This window comes from Hypanus sabinus, chromosome 7, assembly GCF_030144855.1.
Source record: "Hypanus sabinus isolate sHypSab1 chromosome 7, sHypSab1.hap1, whole genome shotgun sequence".
In the NCBI taxonomy this organism is placed as follows: domain Eukaryota; kingdom Metazoa; phylum Chordata; class Chondrichthyes; order Myliobatiformes; family Dasyatidae; genus Hypanus; species Hypanus sabinus.
Window position 1 is genome coordinate 53,990,319 of NC_082712.1, and position 22,970 is coordinate 54,013,288.

A 22,970-nucleotide genomic window follows, 5' to 3' on the forward strand; every position below is an offset into this window, starting at 1 on the left:
TTGGTCACCGTGCCCTGGTTTACCTGAAGGTTTGCTCTGCTGCTTCGGGTGGGGAGTTGAGAGACGGGGAGAGAGGGAGTGAAACACACACACACACACACTCTGCAAGGTCAGCGAGCCTTGCACTGAAAACGAGCTGAAGTGTTCACTACTATCTGCCGTTTTACCCACCGTATGCCGTTCTAAAATTGAATTAATCCAGAGTAACCGGCAAAAGAAAAACAGATTTGAACACTTGCTGCACTTTTCAAACATCAATTTCCCCAACTGACATTTGTCTTCGAAGAAGCGAGACAGCATCGACTTAATCACTTTGCACTGGAGTCCCAGTGATCCTTGCAATTAAGAATTAACTACCTTGACTTTGTTATCATCAGTCCCATGCTGATGTGTATTCCTTCTCAACCTCACGATTGGTTCAAAATGTTTCATTTGACGTGTTGCAATCTATAATAATTGCGTTTGAACCATCAAACATTCATTTGGCGAGAATGGAGGAATATGTCCTGCCGGATTTAAAAGAACTGGAGATCAAGATGGGACGTAAGATTCCCGAAAGCCTGTTACGATCACTTAGGGAAGACCAGCCATGCCGCCGCACAGACGATGAGGTAGCTCTTTCTACCTCGGGAACTTTGAGTAGCTGCAACGCGTTGGAGAGATTGGAAGCTAAGATTCAGGTATTGAAGCTGGAAATGGTAAGTGAAAAAGAGAGAAAGAGAGCGCTTACTGACAATGTACCGGCGAGCGAATGTCAGCTCCGTATACAGGAACACAGTCTAAGCACGTACGCTGCACAGGACAGCCGGGTCGCCTGTTTACACGGAAGCAAAATACCAGGTGTATAAGTATAGTATTGGACTCGAACTTGGTTCCATATTCTCCATATAAATAGAAAATAAACTACACATTGCTTGATTTTTTTTGTTTGGAATGCCCTTCAAGAAGAAACAGGACTGGTGTATTATTTTACCTTCAGCAATAATGATCAGTGAACCTTTTACCTCAGGTATAATTGTTTTTCAGATTATCTGAAGTATTTTGCCAAAATGTTCCATTTGTCTGCAGGTCTTTTTTTCCTTATAAATATAGTATTTTAACTGGAAATTCCCAGGAAAAACAAACTTATGATGCTTTGTTGAGTTAAAGCAAGGGGCTTTTTTTTAATATAAAATGGAGATCTTGTGCAGTTTGGGGATTCAAGTTAGCATAATCCATTCTCAGGTCAGATACACTAGATCTCAAGATTGATCTTTATTCCCAGTTTCAGGATGGATCCTTATTGCAACCTCATCTTTCTGGAATGATTTATTAGCCAGTAGAGTATTCAATTTGTGGAGCAGGCTGGAGGGACAATTTGGCCAATTCCTGCTTCTGTGTTGTCTCTCCTGTTTGTAGTTTGAATTTACATTTTTTTTACTCGAACTATCATTAGTCTGGCTAGACTTTAACTGAAATCCCAAAGTGTCAGAAAGAAAGAACATTTAACATGCACAGTGTCTTTTGTGGCCTTGGCCGTGGAACTGTGGAAAGTGTTGTGTTTCTGTGGTGGACAGCATTCTGGGTAATATAACAGTACTTTTATCAAAACATTGCAGTTCCAGGTATATGATGGTGGCAAAATTGCATTATGTTTAAACAGTTAAACCCTTGCATACACAAAATTCACCAAAGTATCACTCTGGTTTGGCTTCAAATGGATAATTCAGCCAATGGAAAATCAGATCTATAGAAGAAACAGGCAAGGTTAGATTAACCCTGATCTTATTGAACAAAAGAGCAGGTGAAATATACTTAATTGAATTTTAAATGTGTTAATTATTAATATTTCATAGTTCTATCTATTAATTAAATAAAGGCTCATTGTTTAGTTGGAAAATAATCATGTTATCAGTACAAAAATAACTTAGTAAACAAGATCAGTAGGAAATCAGGCAAACTATTCTTCTTGATAACTTTGAATTGGTTTGTAGTAATGCAAAAAATAAAATAGACTTTTGGCTGGGTGACCAGATCTTGTTAGTTTGAGATCTCTGAAACTAACAAGATCCTGTCAATCAGCACAGTATAGAACATGTAATATTTTCCAAATTTGAGGCCCCTACACTTGTCCACCTCTGGAAATGTAACAATCTCAAACATACAATTTACATGTGGTAATGCTAAGCAAATAACCCTGACCTGGATAAAGTATTTGGGCTGAGCAAGCATGACACAGCATGTCCTCACTCCTCTCAATCTGAATGATTTATCAGAGTGGATAGACAACCCACCTGGACTCAGTGCATACATTGGGGTCCTATACATTGAGAGTCAACTCATTAGATCCCATTACAAACAGTACTGATATCTGTTGGTTACATTTAGCGTGGAGGATGTGGAGACTAAAGATGTTTCTCGGTCAGTAGCACTCCTAGAGATGACACAGTTGTTAATGCAATTAAAGAAGGCTGGTGCTGTGATGAAGGCTTTTCTGTAGCTTTACTGTAAATGTAGCTCTAGCCGCTGTGCTTCGCAACGTTCTTGGGGTGGATCTCGGGGATAGAAACGAAATTTGCAGAAGGATTAGGCAATTACATTGAATGGTATCCAAACTGAGCACAGAATGTTGGGCCTCAGTCCTGTTGTTAACTTAATCATCAGCCTCTGTTTAGTAACACTGTGCAAACTAGTCTAGCTCACCAAAGAGCAATTTGGATGAGTTGTTGTATTAAAGGAGGCAAATCTGTCATGATGCACGCTGGCAATATTGGAACCCAAGTGCAGAGGAAAGGCAGAATTCTAATGTAGAGACAGCGACAAGAGTTTATTCAGAATAATTCCAAAAAAAAATATCGGTGGCTCAGGCAAGTGACACTGTGAGAAGTAACAATCTCAAAACAAGGACCGTGTGGTTAGCACTAATCGGGGAGCCAATTAAATAATACAAATAGTACGGAATTCCTGAGCCTATCAAAATTAACTTTACAAGCTTAAACAAGAGGCATCAGACCGCATTACAAAGAAAAAGACGCTCAAGAAAAACACAAGGAATTCTAAATGATTAAGAACTGTTATTAAACAACAATTAACCAGTTCAGCTGCTCTAAAAACCTCAGAGCCCAAAGCCCTCTGGCCCAAAGAATTATTTTCAAAATCAGAATATAAAGAATGAAGTTGATGAATAAGTGAGTATATAGAAATACAGCAGGAGGAATTAAATGAAGATAAACAATGGAAAAAGAAAAGGGAGGAACACAAAAGTGGTGTACTAGGTGCTGAAATATCTAAGAGTGAAATTGAAAAGCCCACATTGTCATTCAACATACTCACAACATGTTATTGCACAGAGAAAACCATTTAGTCCTGAGGGTGTGCTAGGTTTCTGATAACTGACCAATTTTCTCTATCACACTGCCTGGGAAATATTTTGGTTGAAATATTTGCTCCTGTGTTGCAGTCTCTTACTGAATGTGCCAGTGGATATAAGATGATCATATGGTCCTATTTGTTAGCACCATCAGAAATGTGGGAAGGAAAAGAAATGCCTTATACTTGAAAAATACATCGGGACTTACAGAATGCATAGCAAGCAGTCTGTAGCAACAGATGTTTGAAAGGCAAATGCCATGGTTATAATCTCAGAGGCAAACTAAAGAAAACTGTGATCAACACTAACAAAATGCTGGAAGAACTCAGTGGTCAGGCAGCATCTATGGAGGGAAATAAACAGTCAATGTTTCGGGATGAGACTCTTCGTCAGGACTGATGAGGCTTCTCGGCAAAATTTCCGGCATCCGCAGAATCTCTTGTGTCTCTAATAAACTTCTGAGTGGTTAAGTTTGTTGAATACAGCTTTAATACCATAACTTGTCCACTGTACCACATGGATTCCACACTGCTCAATCCATGACTTTCCCACTAATCTCTAACTTTCAGCTCTCCTACATGACATGCACTTCACCTTCACACATTTAGTATGTTGCAAGCCTTCAACCTCAAGTTGTAGCTTGGATACAGACACACTCACACACTAACTATTCAAAACTGACAGCGCATTACCACACATATTGCTCAATGCCAACTGGTACATCTGCCTCCCTCTTGCAATAGCTGTTACACAGAAAACACCGCAACTATTTGGAAGGAGGAGGCATCCATGCATGAGTTAATCATAATGCTGAGGTTGTGGCCAAGGGCAGACTTGAATTCAGTGAACATGATGGTATCGTCAACCTTTTATATTCGCTCACGCACCATTTAACATCCCACAACTTCTGTTGCTTTAAAACAGGTAGATGTAGGCACAGACACTGTACTTCCTTCCCTCCCTTTATCCCGATTAGTGATTGGCTGGGACTGTTTACTCTGGAGTGAAGAAGACTGAGGAGTGATCATATGGAGGTTTATAAAATTGTGAGGGGCTCTTTTTCATGGGGTGGGAGGCTAAAAGTAGAAGGCGTAAGTTTAAATTGAGAGGGGAGATGTCTAAAGGGGATCTGAAGCATAAGGTTTTCACACAGATGAGTGGGTATATGGACCAAGCTGTCAGTGTTGGAGACATGTACAATTAGAATGTTTAAGAGATGTCTGGACTGGTAATTGGATAAGAAAATGGTAGTGGGATAATGGCCAAACACAGGCAAGAGGGAGTAGCACAATTGGTGTCAAAGGGGCTGTACCCATGCTTTATGACCTTTATGACCCTATGGAGGAAGACACAGTAAAGTCTAAAATACTTTCAGTCAGAAATTAGATTTTGCCTATATTTGATGTGAATAGGCCATTGCTCTTTGTCCTAACACATTCTGAGGAGTGATCAAACTATACATTAAATTTGGATTTCTTCATTTTAAGAAATCACTTTCATGCTGTCCTCCAGCTTAGAAGAGTTGTAAACTGTCTTGCTATTCCAAGAGCTCTATAACAATGCTGATCTGGGGAAGGTAACATGTAAAGAGAAGTCACAGCTGCCCTCCCTTTATATGCTACCTACTGAGAATCAGATCAGCACTGTTATACAGCTCTCTGTGGGTGGCTTGGAGATGGGGGACATTTATAGAGGTGACTTGAATGGCATGGTGAATGTGCCACATTGTGTAGACCTGCCCCACGGCCCCCTGAACAACATTCAAGGCTCTCTATCATCATTCTTCAGAGTCGCTGAATGTAGCATCTAGTTGACAGATAGTGTGATCTTTATAAATCCTGTCTTTATGCAAAGAGGCAGCACGTAAAAAAAAACATTTTGCGAAGTCACTGAAAATAATGATGATATTCCATTTTAATTTCACTTGGAGATGAAAAACTTGCATTACTTTGTTCCAGCTTTTATTGCTAAGCCAGGAAAGTATGGTTCACTCATTGATTGTGTCATTAATGGGCACAGTGCAGCTTTTTTGTGCAATTAATGAATTAGGATAAAAAGGTTAAATCAGTTTTTTTTCTTGTCCAGATGCTGGATCATTGCTCTTTAATTTCCCAGTAACAGCTGATAACACAGATGCTAACATTGTTTTCATTTTAAACCAAAGCTTGTGTTTGTAGTGAAGTGACAGGCACAAGTGCAATAGTGACAGCTACTGAGGACTCCAGTGAGGGTATTGATGAGGCAGTTCACAAAGAAAGTATTTTGGCTCTGGTTTTATGAAATCTGCGTCACCCCCACCTCTGTAATTTCCCTTCATCCTCTAAGGCTGCTACACTGGTGTATGGTGAAACACTTGTAAAACTCCGTCAAGAAGATTGTATTCAATGTCAGGAAGCTCAAGACTTGGATTCTGCCAACCAATACAAGTGACATACTGATGAACTCCTTATTGATGCAGTAGACTGCAACTGGGGTCAACTTGCAGTAGCAAATTAGCCTGCTAAACTGCATGTGTTTGCAATGTGGAAGGAAGCCAGAGCACACTGTGGAAATCCACATCATCACAGGAAATCGTGTAAACTATTCCAGATCAGGACTGAACCCAGGTTTTTGGTGCTCTGAGACTATAGCTCCACTAGCTTCAGCACTCTGTCATCTGTAAATTAGGGTTCAGGGCATCAAAACCTGCATTAGGTGACATCATTTCACTGAAATCTAATTCCATGGAGTGATAGGTGATTTACAATACAGAGGGAGCTAAAATAACCCATCAAAATCTGACCCATCAGGTGGAATTAAGCTGAGCTCTTTCTTCCACGGAGGGCAGCCTCCCACCCTAATCTCACCTACGGTACCAGGCCTGCTGCTGTGAGGTTTATACTGCCCTTCATTTGTTGAGCTGGTGTGCTTGGTTGATTCAATATCAGAGAAGGCAGGAGTTAATTGATTCAGGAAGTAGTCACATAGCTCTGCTCAGGCAGCGATGGAATTCTAGCTTACTTTAAGTTCGAACAGTAAGGCATTCCCAGATACAAAACTGAGAAGATGCAACCTTTGCCCTTATTAAGGAGATATAGCATTCTTGCTGGTGAAGGCCAAAGTCTGCAGTGCAAACGTGCAAATACGCACAGTGTTACTGTAGGATTTTCAGTTAAGGGGAACAGGATGGAAAGGAATGTATTAGTGTTGGGAAAAGCAATAGGCAGGGAGTCAGATTCTGCCCTTTGCAGTCTCTAAAGTTTGAGAGGTGAGCCAAGATAGAAGACATCATCTCACAAGTACAGAAGGACGCAGAGCGAAAGGTGAAGTAGTCCAGTACCAGTGTTGTGGAGATTCAACGTCATGGACAGAACTAGGAGTGAAGCTCTGTGCGGAGAGTGAGGGTGTAAATTAAAATGGAGAATTTCTGGATTGTTTCTGTGGAAGTAAATTGGCCCAGAGACAGAGAGATAAGAAGAATAGAGCAATGGTGGAGGAGGTCAGAATTTTGATTCATGAAGACTGGTACCAGGGAAATGGGGAGTTCTACTGAGACAGCTTCCATTTAAATTGTGTTTGAATTGGCACTGTAACAAATTTTGTCAATTGGACAGCAAAAAATGCTTTTAAATTAGTTAAGAGAAGGAGGTGTGATAAGGTTTGGCAGGATAGATATAAGGATTTGGTTTCTTTTGGTATGTTGAACAAGATGTCAAAGTCTCAAATTAAAGGGCCAGACTTGCAGGTTAAAAATTAGTGTACCTTCTGGAATTCTCTTTGAAGAGGGTAGTATAGGCCCAGTTGCAGAGGGTATTCAAAATAGAGATTAATATATTTTTGGAAAATAGGGAAATCGAGGTTAGTACAGGAAACTGTAAGACCATATGATTATAAGATATAGGAGCAGAATAATACCATTGAACCTATTGAGCCTGCTCCAATATTCAACCATACCTAATTCATTTTTCAACCCCATTCTCCTGCCTTTTTGTTGTAACCCTTGACACCCTTACTAGCTGTGAAACTGTGAATCTCTGTCTTTAATAGACCCAATAACTTGGCTTCCACATCAAAAAATATCCACACATTCACGACACTGGCTGTAGAAATTCCTCGTCATCTCAGTTTTAAAGGGACATCTCATAGTTCTGAGGCTGAAGCCTCGGAATGTATTCCTCCTACTAATGGAATCATTGTCCTACATCCATTCTATACAGGCTTCCATTGTCTGTATGTTTCAGTAAGAGCTTCCCTCATTCTCCTGAACTCCATTAAGGACAGGCCCTGTGAGGTAAGTCCAAAATTTCAGGTGCAAGGCAGAGCAACAGTTTGGGAAACAAGATATGCAGTGGTATTAGAAGGGTGTAACAATGCTTATCAGATTTTCTTAACTAGAGGTACAGCAGAAGAATTCGTAAAATACTTAAAGATAAAGGTAGCAGAATATCTCAATCTGTGGAGCTTTTTCAAAAAAATAAATGGACGGTGTCAGTAGAAATGGAAGTAAATGGGCTCCAACTTGCATGCAGAGTATTGAGTGTGGCTGGTGGTGAGCTCATCCATGCTGCTTGATATTGAATGCAGAGCCACTGTACTAAAGATGACCTTTTGTAGCCTTCTATTGTTAGGCTGACTAACACTTCAACTGAGTTCTCCATACCAGAACTGGTATTCAGTCTTCTACTCTGATTAAATTACAGATACTTTGAGCAAGCTATGAGATATGAGTGTGAGACCCATTCTAAGAGTGTGATGGTGCAATGTAAAGTATGAATGCTGAGTGTGATTCCTGAGGGAGGAAGAAAGATAGTAGATGAGTGATGTGGTTGTGATGGATTGAGCAGTGTGTGAGGTTAATATTCAGTTTGGGGAGATGGCCTTTGTGTATTAATTGACATTGACTGAGTGTTAAAGGCAAGGTACACAGAGTCATGGAAAGTAAAACCCATGGGCTCACTTCCAAGGACTCTAGAACTCATGTTCTCAGCATTATTTATGTATGTATTTATTTATTTATCTAGTTATTTATTTGTATTTGCACAATTTGTCTTCTTTTGCTGATTGGCTGCATGCCAGATTTTCTGTGGGTGTAATCTTTCATTGACTCTATTACATTTCTTTCTGCTATGAAGGCCTGCAAGAAAATATATCTCAGAAGAGTAAATGGTAACTTACATGTACTTTGATAATAAACTTACTTTGAACTTCGTACTTGCAATGCAGCACAAAAACAAGACCTTTGGCCCAACTCATTCCTGCTAAGCATGTTGCCCAAATAAACTGGTCCCATTTGCCCTCTAAACCTTTCCCCTTCATGTACCTGCCCATGTGCCCTCTTCTCATTGCTACCATCAAGTAAGAGTACAACAGCCTAAAGACACACACTTAATTTTTTCAGGAACTGCGTCCTTTCCTCTGCTATCAGATTTCTGAATAGACAATGAACCCATCTACACCACCTCAATAAACTCATTTTCTTTCTTTTCTTTGCTCTCTTTTTGCTCTGCATATTTAATTTTTGTATATGTATATAATTCTTTGTTTTAAATGTTATTGTACTTGCTTCAACCACTTCCTCTGGCAGGTTATTCCATGTATACATCACATTTTGTATGAAAGGTTACCGCTTAGGCCCCTTTGAAATCTCTCCCTGTGCAAGTACGTGTTGCTTTCTCTCTGCCTTGAATGAAGGTCAGTGTTGCATAGTGACTGTCACTTGTAGATGCCAGCTCAAAACTTATGCTTAAGTTATTCACAAAGTATCTACGTAACAGATAAATTGAGTAAAGTTGTGGCTGTATCTTCCCCCACTCTGGCTCCTGTAATCCTGCCTGTCAAATTGCATTTCTCAGCTCTCTGCAGGGAGAGACAAGGGCATGTGAGTTTTGCAAAGAGTACAATTTCATCCATTTCTTCAAAGCAAGTGAATATATTTGCAACTATTATCACTATACTCAGAATCACTACTCGCCAAAATGTCAGCAGTGTCTGTCACTCAGGACTCATTGCTAACGTGGCAAATAAAGCAGGCATAAGGTTTGTATGACGAGAGAACTAAAGTGTGAGATGAGCTATACAGATGTCACTTCTTCAGTGATTTCAACTTATCCACTTGAAACTGTTTCTCACACCATGTCACTCATGGAAAAATGCTGAAAGGGCAACATGATGAGCCCATAGTGCTCAGTTAGCTGCTGCTGCCTATTGGTTCCCAGATTCAACTGCAAGAGAGATAAAGTAACAGGTGTCAGTGAGTGTTGTGGAATGTGTTTGGGTTAGGTGGTTAGTCACGGTTGAGTAGCAGGCAGTTTACACAAGCTGTGAGGTATGGTTGGAAGTCATGGTGTGAGGTATAGGAAATGAATGTTAGGAATACATCCTGATTGATGGAGGCTGCTGACAGGTGAGTGGGTGGAGGTGTTGCGTTTTTGAGCAGTGTGTGTGTAAACTGTATGCTTGAAAGTACTTTTACTGACTTCAAGCAAATGTTTGAAATTATATATTTTTGCAACATTGCTTGGCCTCATCACTCGGGACATGCCCTCTTCTCACTGCTACCATCAAGTAGGAGGTACAAAGATAAAGATACTGACTCAACACTTTAGGAACAGCTTCTTCTCCTCTGCATCAGATTTCTGAATGGACATTGAACCCATGTACACTACCTCACTGTTCTTTTTTAATTTGCTCTACAAATTTAATTATATAATATGCACCTACTGTAACTTGTGCTTTTATTGTCTTGCACTGTACTGCCGCTGCGCAACAACAAATTTCATGACATATGCCAGTGATTAAACTTGATTCTGATCTTATAAAGTATTTCCTCCATTCTGCCTTTGTATGATATACAGTACCTGGAAGGACTCCTGATGTTCTGTGGACAGATGCTCTATCTTCTCTTTTCTGCCTTGCTCATTAAAGCCTCTAGGTCAACAGTGAGAAAACATCTCTGTTCTCATTTCTACGTCTTTGATCCGATCACCTTTGGCACCACATTTGCAAACACCAAATCCTGAAGCCAGGTTGTACCTCCCCTTTAAGAAACGTATCAGCTTGATTACAACCCAGCTATAACATCAATGCTGATCACCTTTGCTGAGCCGCTAATTAGTTTTGCAGCATGATTTTTAGTGGCTGAACTGGATAATCATGTTAATGAGCAGGAATGCAATACTTGCACCTCACTGCTTCATATCCATTGGTTTATCACTAAATTATGACTTTGGTATCTGATTTCTGGCAATGTCCAGATCGTGTTTTAACATGAAGATTCATCTGACTAAATGTATAATTATCTCAACACAAATTATAGTGCTGAACAGACCACAGTGGACTACTACAATGTTACATGTGTTTGTGCATGTGCATATGTGTGTGCACGTGTGTCTCTTTTTCCTGACTGAATGCATATTAAATTATTCCATCCAGAAGTGCAATTGCAGTAGAAACATCAGAAATCTGAGAAAGCAAGGCATTTCAGTCTTTCAGCATCATGTGTGTTAAACTGACTAAGAACAAAAAGACCAAGAAATCTCATCTGTCAAGTCCCTAAGCTGTACTTGATCCTTATAATGCACCCCATCCCAAATACTACTATATCCTTTAATAAAAGGGATGAAAACACAACACCAAATCAATATGTGTTGTCACAAATTGACTGGATTGTTGGCAGCCTATTATCCCCTATTCTAAGTAGTATAATAGATGTTCTGACTTAGTCAGAGGAACAGCCTTTCAACCACTGCATCTTTGCTGATCATCATGCCTATTATACAACTCCTTTTGTTCACTTTTACTCTATATCCCTTTATATTCTGCTCATGTATGCATCAAGATGCCTCTTGAAAGTTGTTAACTGCTTTTGTCTTCGTCACCTTCTGCGGCAACTCATTCCAGCTGCCAACTTAGGGGATGTTGAAATATTTTGAGCATTGATAAAACATATACTCCTCAGCTCCAGGACAGGATAAAGTGTAATATTGTAACTTATGCCAATCAAGAGCTGCATATGGCAGAAATTTGGAAAAACAGAAAATGCATGAAACACTCAACAGGCCCAGCAGTGTCTGTGAACAGAGCTGCAGAACTAGTACTTCAGCTTGAAGTCTCTTCATCAAAACTGTAAAAGGGAGAAAACAAATAAGTTTTAATTGTTTAATATTTGTTTCAGAATGGCTAACAAAGGGAAATTAATTATTTGAAGTATAGCCATATTCTGTTGAATTGAGATATCCCAGTACCTTAGCACTTCCCCAGCAGCTGATTGTTATGGGAAGATGATCTCAGTAAAAGTGCGATGAAAAGCATAATGTGTTGTAATGTTTTAGATGGGATTTGAGAATGGCCATAAAGGTGAAGATGAAATCATTACAACTTACAAATACCCTATTTCATGTCTAACTAGAGAGGATCTCCAGGTACACTTTGCTGTTAAAAGGATAATGAATTTAACAATGGTCTGAAGCACCACTAGATTACCTGCACATTCAGAGAATGTCACTGACATGAGAAATGGTATTTTTTTACATAATTAACCCTATCCAGATTCACAATTTACTAATATAATTTCACGCACTTTCCATTATTTTATCCCTGTGATACACTGTAAATTTTGGTACTTCCGCATGGTTATTCTTAATGCATGAGTTGAGATGCTGAATTACTGTAGACTGATGTTCCTGCTATCATTGGATAGATCCCCAACAACAGGTACAGTACAGTGCAAAGGTCTACAGTACATATATATAGGTAGGGTGAGTAAAACTTTTGCACAGTACAGTATTTGTCAAAGTAGAGCAGAGAGTGAGTTTGTAAATCTGGTGGGAGCCAAGGGTGTTGGGAATGGCGAGGGTGGAGTGCTGTGGGAGAAGTGTGGGACAGGTGGCAGAGAAGGAGTGCCAGGGGTGGAAGGTGGCATGGCTGCACTCACACCCGGCCCTGAGACACCAGGCAAGGTCATTTGATTCCAAACAATTGGTTCATTGATCATTACAGAATGTCTCTCTGGTGCTCCCGCACCCTTCCCTTTCCGTTCCCCCTATTAGAAACATGATTCACCCTTCCCACTCCCAGTCCACAATAGAATCAGAATCAAAATCAGGTTTATTATCACCTGCATGTGTCATGAAATTTGTTAACTTAGCCGTAGCAGTTCAATACAATACATAATATAGAAGAAAAACAAATAAATACCTAAATCAATTACAGTATATACAAATATTGAATAGATTAAAATTTATGTAAAAACAGAAATGATATATATTAAAAAATTGAGATCGTTTTCATGTACACTTAGGAATCGGATGTCAGAGAGGAGAAAGTGGTTCCTGAATTACTGAGTGTGTGCTTTCAGGCTTCTTGACCTCCTACCTGATGGTAGCAGTGAGAAAAGGGCATGCCCTGGGTGCTGGAGGTCCTTAATAATGGACCACTCCTTGAAGATGTCCTCAGTACTTTGTAGACTAGTACCCAAGATGGAGCCGTCTAAATTTACGACATTCTGCAGTTTCTTTCAGTCCTGTGCAGTCACCCATGCGCCCCCCCCCCCACCCCCATGCATACCAGGCAGTGATGCATCCTGTCAGAATGCTCTTCTTGGAACATCTCTAGAAGTTATTGAATGTTTTTGTTGACAGACAAAATCTCTTCAAACTCCTAATGAAGTCACTGTCTTGTCTTCTTCATAGCTGCATCGATAGAAACACACATCAGATTCAGATCTATCATTGCTAACTTGCGTCATGAAATTTGCTTTGCATCACCAGCAGCACTGGAATAAAAAAACATAAAATTACTTCACTACTGTGCAAAAATCTAAGGCTGCTAGCTATACATACAGTATGTGCCTAAAACTTTTGCACAGTGTTAGATGTATCTGTGAAAATGTTTTTGCTAAATTACATAGTGATCATAAAATAAAGTTTTGGTTAAAATACTGTGTATTTTCTTTCATGAGGACAGTGGAATTTTATAAATAATCTGTTTTAAGCTGTTCTTTGAAGTTTCCTGATGAAGCAACACTAATGGGAATTTTAACTAGTGAATTTATGTAGGCTGATAGATTAGACTAGATTACATTCAACTTTATTATCATTGTGCTGAATACAGATACAAAGCCAATGAAATGCTGTTAGCATCTAACCAGAAATGCAAAGAATAGTGTTATTTACAAAATAACTGCAAATAAAAACTAAGTGCTACAACATACAAATATAAAAGTACTGAGACAGTACAACATGGGAGCAATACTGCTTACTGCTGTGATGTGAGGTTCAGCAGGGTCACAGCCTCAGGGAAGAAGTGGAGGCTCCTGTAGTGCCTACTGGATTGGAGTAGAGTAAAAAGTCTGTGGTTAGGGTGAGATGCATCCTTGATAATGCTTTTCGCCCTGCCCAGGTAGATGTTCTCAATGGTGGGCAATTAGGTCCTGATAATCCGCTGGGCAGTTTTCACCACACACTGGAGTGCTTTGCGGTCCAATACGGGACAATTGCCATACCACACTGAAATGCAGTTGGTGAGTATGCTCTCAATGGTACACGGTAAAAGTCCGTCAGTATCTGGGACAGAAATGAGCTTTCTTGATGCTGTGCAGGAAATAAAGGTGCTGTTGCACCTTTTTGATCAGGAACCAGGTGAGATCCACGGAAATGTGGACACCATGGAATTTGAAGCTTTATATATGCTCCACTACAGCTCCGTTGATGTAGATGAGGTCATGAGTGTGGCTCCTAGCATGCCTGATGTCCACAATGATCTCCTTGGTCCTCTGGGTGTTAAGGGCCAGGTTGTTGTCAGCACACCACGTGGCCAGCTGCTGGTCGTCATCCCTGTAGGCCATCTCATCATCCCCCCAATCAGGCCAACCACCATGGCGTCGTCTGCAAACTTGATTATGGAGTTAGAACCATGTACAGGAATGCAGTCATAGGTGAAAAGGGAGTACAGAAGAGGGCTCAGCACACAGCCTTGAGGCACGCTGGTGTTCAGGGTGAGAGTGGAGGAGGAGAGGTTGTCTAACTTAACAGATTGGGGTCTGTTAGTCAGAAAGTCCAAGGTCTAATTGAAGAGGGATGAGCTGATACCAAGCTGGCAAAGTTTGGTGATCAGCTTGGAGGGGATCTCAGTATTGAATGCTGAAATAAAGTCGATGAACAGCATTCTGACGTAAGAGTTGGGGCTGTCCAGGGAGATCAGGGCAGAATGAAGTGCCATGGAAATGGTGTCCTCTGTGGGTCTGTTGGTGCAATAGACAAATTGATGGGGGTCCAGAGTAATGAGCAGACAGGATTTCAGATGTGATAGAACCCGTCTCTCAAAGCACTATTCATCATCCCAAACCTGACCCCACCCACTTGTCTTTTAGCATAACCAGTAAAGTTCGGAACAGTCGAGCGTTCTTCAAAACATTTTAATTAGGCTTCATGCCTCAGATTTTATTATCTTTTCCAGGGTTAATTTGAATTACCTGTGCTTCCTATTTCTCCAGCACTTAAAGGAAGAGAGAATTCCTGACTGGGGGAAATAATTTGTTCTCCAGTAATTCTTGTGCACCAGGAGATGAAACAGTTCCCCAAGATCGTCATGCCCTCTCCCCTTCACCACCTCTGGATGCTTACCCCTTTCCCAGTAATTCAATACCCCTCTACCACAATAGTCAATTTGTTTTACTATAAACAATCCCCCCTCACCAATTGCTCATCCCTTCTGTTAACATAGTACTGTGATAAACAAATCTCACTCACCACCTCTCCTCCTGAACTTCTATTCACTAATAATGATTCCCCAAATCCAATATGAACCATTCCATGCAAAATCCTTTATCCTTCATCAGAATCTTCTTGATGATAGGTGAATGATCTGAATGTAAGCCTCAACAGATCAGGGTGCCCAGACGAACCCTAAATGTCAACTGTCCACATGCCTGTGATGCTTCTGCCAGACCAACAGAGCTTCACCAGCAGCCCCTTAGAAATAGAAGCTGGCAGGAGATGCTATGTGAATTGTTGCCAGTACCCAAGGTTGCAATAAATTGTGTGAGGATTTTTTTTGTAATTGTCCTTCCATTGTTGGAATCTTTGATACTAGTCTAGTTGAACCAGAAAGAACTGACACAAGTAAATTAGTCTAAACGGCCAGGTATTGGGATGGGTCTTGCATTCAGGTTAGGTAGGATTATCATCTTAAACTAGTTTCTCATGCTGAGTTACAATGGATTTTCATTGTGTTGAAAATTTTGACTCTTAATGCAAATGGTGAAGCAGAAGGTACTTAATCTGTCTTTGTCTCATAGATAATCTAAAGCTAAATGACCCCTCAAGTTATAATCTATATTACATATATATGTGTTATATCTACTGCTCTCTGTTACCAGGTCTTATTTTTAGACAAATTTCTTAGCATTTTTTTGGATGAAGTTTATTCTCCAGACACTAAAAACAGTTTGAATTACTGAATTTTATATAAAATTATCAAAATCAGTGTCAAGAAATCAACATTGTTAAATAGCTATTAAGCTCATGACAGCTTCATCTACTCAACAATGTTTAAACAAACCAACTGTTTCCTTATTTGTATTCCAGCAAGAATCAGAACATGCTCAGAAGACATAACTCAATGTCATTTCTCTGTTCTTTGTTTCCTGTTCTTTTTTAATATTTATGTTTAAATATTTTAGCTATGGCTATGATAATATGGTATTAAGTTACAGAAATAACATCCAGAATTGTAAAGTGTTTATCCAGAACCACAAATTTGAATCTCACTATATCAGCTAGGAAACATAAATTCAAGGAACTAATTAAATCTGAAGTGTAAAAGAGGACAGTTTCCATAATCATAGGCAAGAAACTGGTTGTAAAAACACAAGCAGTTCACTGATACCCTTTAGGAAAGAAAGTCTAGCATTCTCATGTTGTCTGGTCTATATGTGACTCCAGACTCACCAAGAGATTGTGTTTGACTTGCTTCCTCAGTTAAAAGAAGATTAGGAATGATCCATAAATCCTATCTTTACCAAAGACATCCACATCCTGTGAATGAATACATTCAAAAAATACAAATTTTCATTAATGTATGCCGACACCATTGTGGTGTTACAGATTTTGATGAACAGTGATCGAATAAATCCTGTGCAATAACTCTCAAAACTATTGCATTTATTTAAGGAATTATGATTTGCTCATATTTGCTTGGTCTTCTTCAGAATTTCCTCACTGATGTAATCCTATCTTCTACTTTAGTCATAGACTAAATTTGATATTAAATATTCTGCCTCTGTTGGGTTTTTTTTGTAAGATAAGTAGCAAAGATAGAGCAACTGAACAACTATCCTTTACTGAAAGCAGCCACAGGGGCCATATAGTACTGAATGTAAATGCACACAGTACATACACTACAGGAAGTCCATTCAAATTCACCTTAACGTTCTGCTAAAGGTCAGAAGCATGTCTTGGTAACGTTTCCAAAAAAGGTAGCACATGTAATTTCACATTCAGGAGTGTTGTTCATGTAAATAATTTATTCACCTTTGGAAATGATGTTTCATATTTAATGGCAAGTGATTTAAGACCTCTAACATCACAGTGTTAATCTGCTACACATGGAGGATATTCTAAATAGATTCTAATGTACTGATTATATTGGTGCTTAATTTCTGGGATACAATCACTTCCCCTTGCTCACTGAACACTTTTGTTTTGTTGGACTTCTTGATCCTCTCTTGTTCCAAAGTCAGAAGAATTGCCAGGAAAAGTTCCACTTTTTCAATGGCTGCTTATTCTGTTTTACTATAGTGCGGGCAAAAGCCAGTTCTATGAGGTTATAAGGCAGTAAATTTATAACCTCTATTAAGAGTGGTGTGCAGAATCTGATGTTCACTTAGATTATTTATTCAGAGTTCTTACATTAAACTGACCAGCTGAGGATTGTAAACACGCTGCTGGAGGAATTCAGTCGGTTGAGCAGGATTTATGGAGGAAAGGAAATGCTGACATTTTGAGTGAGACCATCTATTAGGACTGAGAGTGGAATGGGAAGATGGTCAGAATAGAGAAATGAGGGAGAGTATAGTGAGACTGGGGTCTGTAGATAATAAGATTACTGAGGAAAGGTGAATGATTAGAGGCAGATGGAGTCAGGAATGATTAGCAGGGGTGGGGTGGGGGGAGAGGGAGATATTAAATGTTTGTGTCAAATTAATGCAGACTTAAGAGTTTCTCCCAAATTTTTGTGCATTTCTCTAATATTTTACTTATGATTCCATTCACAGACAGGGTGTCAATGACATGAATATCATGTCAGCACAAAACTTTGCATTTATTTGCTCTGAAGTGAAAATAATTGAGAATAGTTGGCTGAGAACATGTTCATCAGGGGTTTGCCAAAGGTTAATTAGATGCAATATCTGAATGAATTATTTTCTTCAATATTATTATTACGAGGGGTGATTGATAAGTTCGTGGACTAAGGTAGAAGGAGATGAGTTATTAACTTCAAACTTTCTGCATTTTCACTCAGAGTTGAACTGCATGTGCATGTAATGAGAGCTGTATTACTCATCTCCTTCAACATTAGGGCATGAACTTATCAATCGTCCCTGCTGTGGACCACCTAGAAGTCCAAGATGCATTCTCTCCATATCCACTCTTCTAGGCCTTTCAATATTCAATGGATTTCAATGAGATCCCCCTCATTCTTCTAAACTCCAGAGAGTGCAGGCCCAGAGCCATCAAATTCTCCTCATATATTAACTCCTTCATTCCTAGAATTATTCTCAAACTTTTTAATGCTTTAAAGATATTTCATGCTTAATAGTTTTCCTTCAGCTTTCAACACTTTTAGTCTATAATTTTAGTCTGTCTAGTTATAATTTTACTTCCATGCTCCATATTTAAAGTGTTACCCTTTTGCTTTCACCTTGTCTGGGCTTGCCTTTTGCAGCATTAATCATGTATATGCAGTGAGTTTTATATTTGCATACAGTATAAGACAAACACATAGCTTGCGATACAATCTCATCACAAAAAAGGAAAACTATATTGAGTGATTTGAAAAATGTGGGAAACCAACAAGTTGCAAACTCTATCATAAAAATACACAGCGATTCAATAAAAACAAAATGTGGAACACTAGTTAAACTTTAACTTGCACGCTGTTTTCAACTGCACAACAAGTTTCTGGTATAGTTTCAAAGTATACTCATTTGAACCTTGTGTTTAAAATGGAAAGAGAGTATTAAACACAATGTTATTATTATGCTGGGGTGTAAGAATGTAAGGCTATTCTTATTTTGCACTTGATCATTTGCACATCTTGCCATACTTTTAATCATTCATGGTATGTGGACATGACAAACAAGGACTGCACTTACTGACCATCCTTAACAATTCTCTTGAGATAGAACATTGAATAGTATAGCACCGGACCAGGCCCTTTGACCCACAATGTTCTGCCAAACTAATTAAGCTAGTGACACTAAATTAAACCAAGTCAAAGCTCTGCATGTAGTCCATAACCCTCCATTCTACTCATATTTGTGTGCCTAAGATTATCTCTATCATATCTGCTTCAATCACCACCCCCGCCAGCACATTGAAGATACCCATAACTATGTATAAAACCTTGCCCCACACATCTCTTTTGAACTTTCACCCTCTCATCTGAAACAAATGGCCCCAGGTATTAGACAGATGATGGATCCATCATATTCTATGAGATGAGGGTATTTCCACATTGATGTTAAGTGGGAATTTGACTCTGATGATAAAGAAGTGGTGATGTAGAGTAATACAGAAATACAGCATGGAATAGTTGAAGATGGAATTTTTCATAGAGCAACATTTCCTTAACAAAATGCTGGAGAAACTCCTCAGATCACACAGCATCTATGGTGAGGGATTATCTGTTGACATTTTGGGCTAAGACTGAAATCTCGACTGAAAAGTGAGGGGGAAGGAGCCAGGATAAAAATCTGGCCGGGTTGGGGGGTGGAAGTGGAGGAAAAATTTTAAGGTGATAGGTGAAGTGGTGAAGTTGGATGGGTGGAGGAGGGGTGAAGTAAGAAGCTGGGGAGGGACAGGTGGGAAAGAAGAAAGGGCTGGAGGAGAAGGAATCCAAAAGGAAAGGAGAGTGGACCATGGGAAAAAGAAAAGGAACAGAGGCACCAGGGGAGGTAGGAAGCCAGAGTGGGGAATGGAAGGAAAGGTAAGATGGAAGGGAAATAAGAATTGCCGGAAGGAGAAATCAATGTTCATGCCATCATGTTGGAAGATATAAGGGGTTCCTAGACAGAATATAAGGTGTTGCTCCTCCCCGAGAGTGGCTTCATCATGGCAGAATAGGAGGCCATGGACCAAAATGTTGGAATGGGAATGGGGATTGAAATTAAAATGGTTGGTCACCGAGAAATTCCGATTTTTGTGGTTAGAGAGGTGGTGCTTGACAAAGCAGACACCCAATTTATGTTGGGTCTCACCAATATCGAGGAGGCTGCCTTGGGAGCACCAGATACAATAGTACAGTGGAACCTTTCCTTAAGTTGTTTAAATTCCCATGACTATTTCTATCTGAATATGGGAGTACTGAGGAATTTGGAGTGATTCATTGGTTATATGCTGGTTTATTGGTTAACCCAGCATATAAAATAATCATATTATAACTTTAGTGCACCGACATTGTTCCTACCATGCATTTCAAACATGGCTTTATAATATCTGGTCACCTGATTGATGGCAGTGCCAGAATAAATTATATTCTGGACAATAAAGTGGAATATATTTCTGTTGCTGCATGGGTACCTAGATTTGAATATGTGCATTTAGTGAAGTACCAAATATATTTTGTTATTTTATATGATAAAGGTCTTTCTATTTGGAATCATGAACTTTACAAAGATGATATAATGTACATGAGGCATATTTAGTACTTTTAATCTAGCACTAATATTGATAATATTTTTAACACATCATTTTACCTTAAGGTCTCATTTAGTTCTTCAACTACCTGGTCCTTGTCTGATTGTCGCAGTATCAATGTTCCAGCTGTTTATAGTCATTGTTCACAGGTTTCTTCTCCTCCCATGTAAAAATGGAAGATTCAGTTGTGAATGCATTATGCTTGATCAGATGCTTCCACTTTCCTGGATGGTTAATGCTTATGGAGCAATAGAATACGTTGTTGAACAGTTAATAATTAGCAAGCTTAATATGGTGCCACTTACAGATGTACATTTCTGCAATGTATGGAGGGAAGAGTGTAATTGGATCATTAGCTTACCTCATGGGGAATGGAGATAAGATAGATTGAATAGAATAGAAGATCACTAAGACCTAAAAGAACATGGCCCATATTTTTGTCTTGTCAGTTGTTAGAGTGAGCTATGCTAAAGTAACCACAAAGATCCATGCAACCATTAACACTACAAGCAAAATCAGAGCACCATTGTGGACAATCCAACCAATTCAGTCCAAAGCAAACTATTTACATCATCTGTTTATAGCCAGGGAACCCAAGTTTCACCCTAGGATTTCTTTATTCAACCAGTGAACAGATGTTAATTTCAGAATGAAAATGCAGCAGATGTACACATTTTTCAGTCACATACTCCTTGAAATAAAATTCCCCTTGAAAAGTTGCAACATTTAAGATGGGCCCTGGGAATATAAATAAAGTCATATTTTTATGAATAATTGATTGAAGATATCCTGTTTCCACAGTGGTACTTGGAATTGTTATGAAAATGATGCCAAAAATACCAGAATAGAGGCCAAAGTTCAAACATGATGCTTTCAGAACTGTTACGCATTATGTTAGTTTCAGTTAAGAAGAATCTCAAGCCTGTGTGCTAAATTACATTTGGTTTATGTAAACATGCTAATTTGCTTTTCTCTACCCTAGGCTTGTCTCAGGGCAATTGATGTCAAGCTGATGCATCAGTTACTCACCATCAATGAAGGTATTGAATCCATCAAATGGATGATGGAGGAGAAGGGAACATTGGCCAGCAGGGCCAGCAGTTTGGCAAGTAGTACCTACAGCTTGATGGAAAGCCAGAACACCTCACTGCGAGGCAGTTGGAACAGCTTGCAAGAGGGTGGTGATGGACTTGACTCAATTTCTGTGGGGAGTTATCTAGACACACTGGGTGATGACCTGCCAGGTCACCGCACACCCTCGGACATAGATCCTTTTTCAGATGAACATTTGACAAAAGAGTCACTGAAAAGTGAAACTATCAGTAAAGAATCCAAAGAGGACTCTGATGATGGATATTATTATTTTGGATAAGTTACTTGAGACCAAGAAGATAATGTCTCTGCATTATCTGTGTTATTGAGTTTATTTCTAACTTTAATGATGTGAAATAGTTGATATAAATTAAACAGAGGAAATGTATATTGGATGACTAATCTGATATCACCTATTTTACAGTACTGTCCATAATCAGAATTCACTACATTGAGATTATGTTGCCATAGTAACTTCAGTGCAAAGGACAATGTGAGCAGGGATATTTTGAAATATTAGAGTAAAGTTTCTGTACAGAATAACATCACAGACTGGATAGAAACAGTAAAACCAATGCAAAAGATTGAGGTGTGTTGATATAGGAGTTAAAACTAAAATTATTAACTTTTGTGTAGCTTTCAATCTTTCACTCGGGTTCAAGATTCACTTTACTTAAATGAAGCTCGGTCAGAAAACTGGCCATTCAATCTGAATTAAATAACACAGCTCTGCTGCTTGCGCAGATTCAAGGAAGGCTGCAGTAATTTCAGCCATGGTTTCATGTTACATTCCATTTTTTTAAAATCATATAAAAGAAATCAAATTGACTAATATAAATCTACAAAATGGTCCAACAGTTCAAAATTATTAAATTGTTCAGTATAGTTTTTAAAGCTACTTTCAATTATCTTAAGTCAGGTGACTTATAGGTGTTGGTCAGGAGACTTTAAAATGCTAACTTCTTAGGAATAGTTAATAAATTATTCCAGAATAAATGAAACTAAGCCAGGTTGCTACTATAGGAGACATTTTAATAGAGATGAGAACAAAAACAGAAAAAAAAGCATTCTGTTACACCATTCAATTGTACTCTCTCATGTTTCTGATGATGCAGATATTGGTAGATATTGGATATTGGTAGAAACTTGAACTGTACTCTGATCAGTGATTTTTTAAGTGCATTTTAAATGCAAATTTCTAGTTTTAGCCAAAGTAAACAATTCAGTTCATTTTTTTAAAAGAATAAGTTTAAGTTTGTACTTGGTTTTCCTTCACATTTCTACAAGTGGAAGGGAAACAAAACAAATGTGTATGAGAAGCACCAATTGGTATAATTTATTAAAATCAAAAGGAGTGGGAATGGTTTTTATTACAACTCAGCATAAAACTAGACAATAAGAATGTTTTCTTGTTATTATGGAATATAAGATTAAACGGAAAAAAGCAATAAAACTGTTTCCTGAAATTACACAGAGTGATATAATTTAGATTCTGATTTATTTATTGCATGTACATTGAAACATACAGTGAAATGCATCATTTGCGTTAACCACCAACACAACTTAAGAGTGCAGGAACTAGGCCACAAATGTCATCGCACATTCTGGCACCAATATATATGCCTATAATGCTT

At 38.9% G+C, this 22,970-nt stretch overlaps 1 protein-coding gene across 1 annotated transcript; it reads left to right on the top strand.

Moving 5' to 3' along the window:
• LOC132396775 (leucine rich adaptor protein 1-like) lies at positions 1-22,805 on the top strand. The gene is made up of 2 exons (XM_059974659.1): positions 1-698; positions 21,227-22,805. The coding sequence occupies exons 1-2, from the start codon at positions 492-494 to the stop codon at positions 21,614-21,616; spliced, it is 597 nt and encodes a 198-aa protein (XP_059830642.1). The 5' UTR covers positions 1-491; the 3' UTR covers positions 21,617-22,805.
• The last annotated feature ends 165 nt before the right edge of the window (positions 22,806-22,970 follow it).

Excerpts from the sequence above, each read along its gene's own strand:
- LOC132396775 (XM_059974659.1), top strand. The coding sequence starts at position 492 with ATGGAGGAATATGTCCTGCCGGATTTAAAAGAACTGGAGATCAAGATG. Across the intron at positions 699-21,226 it reads AGGTATTGAAGCTGGAAATG|GCTTGTCTCAGGGCAATTGA; the intron begins GTAAGTGAAAAA and ends TCTCTACCCTAG.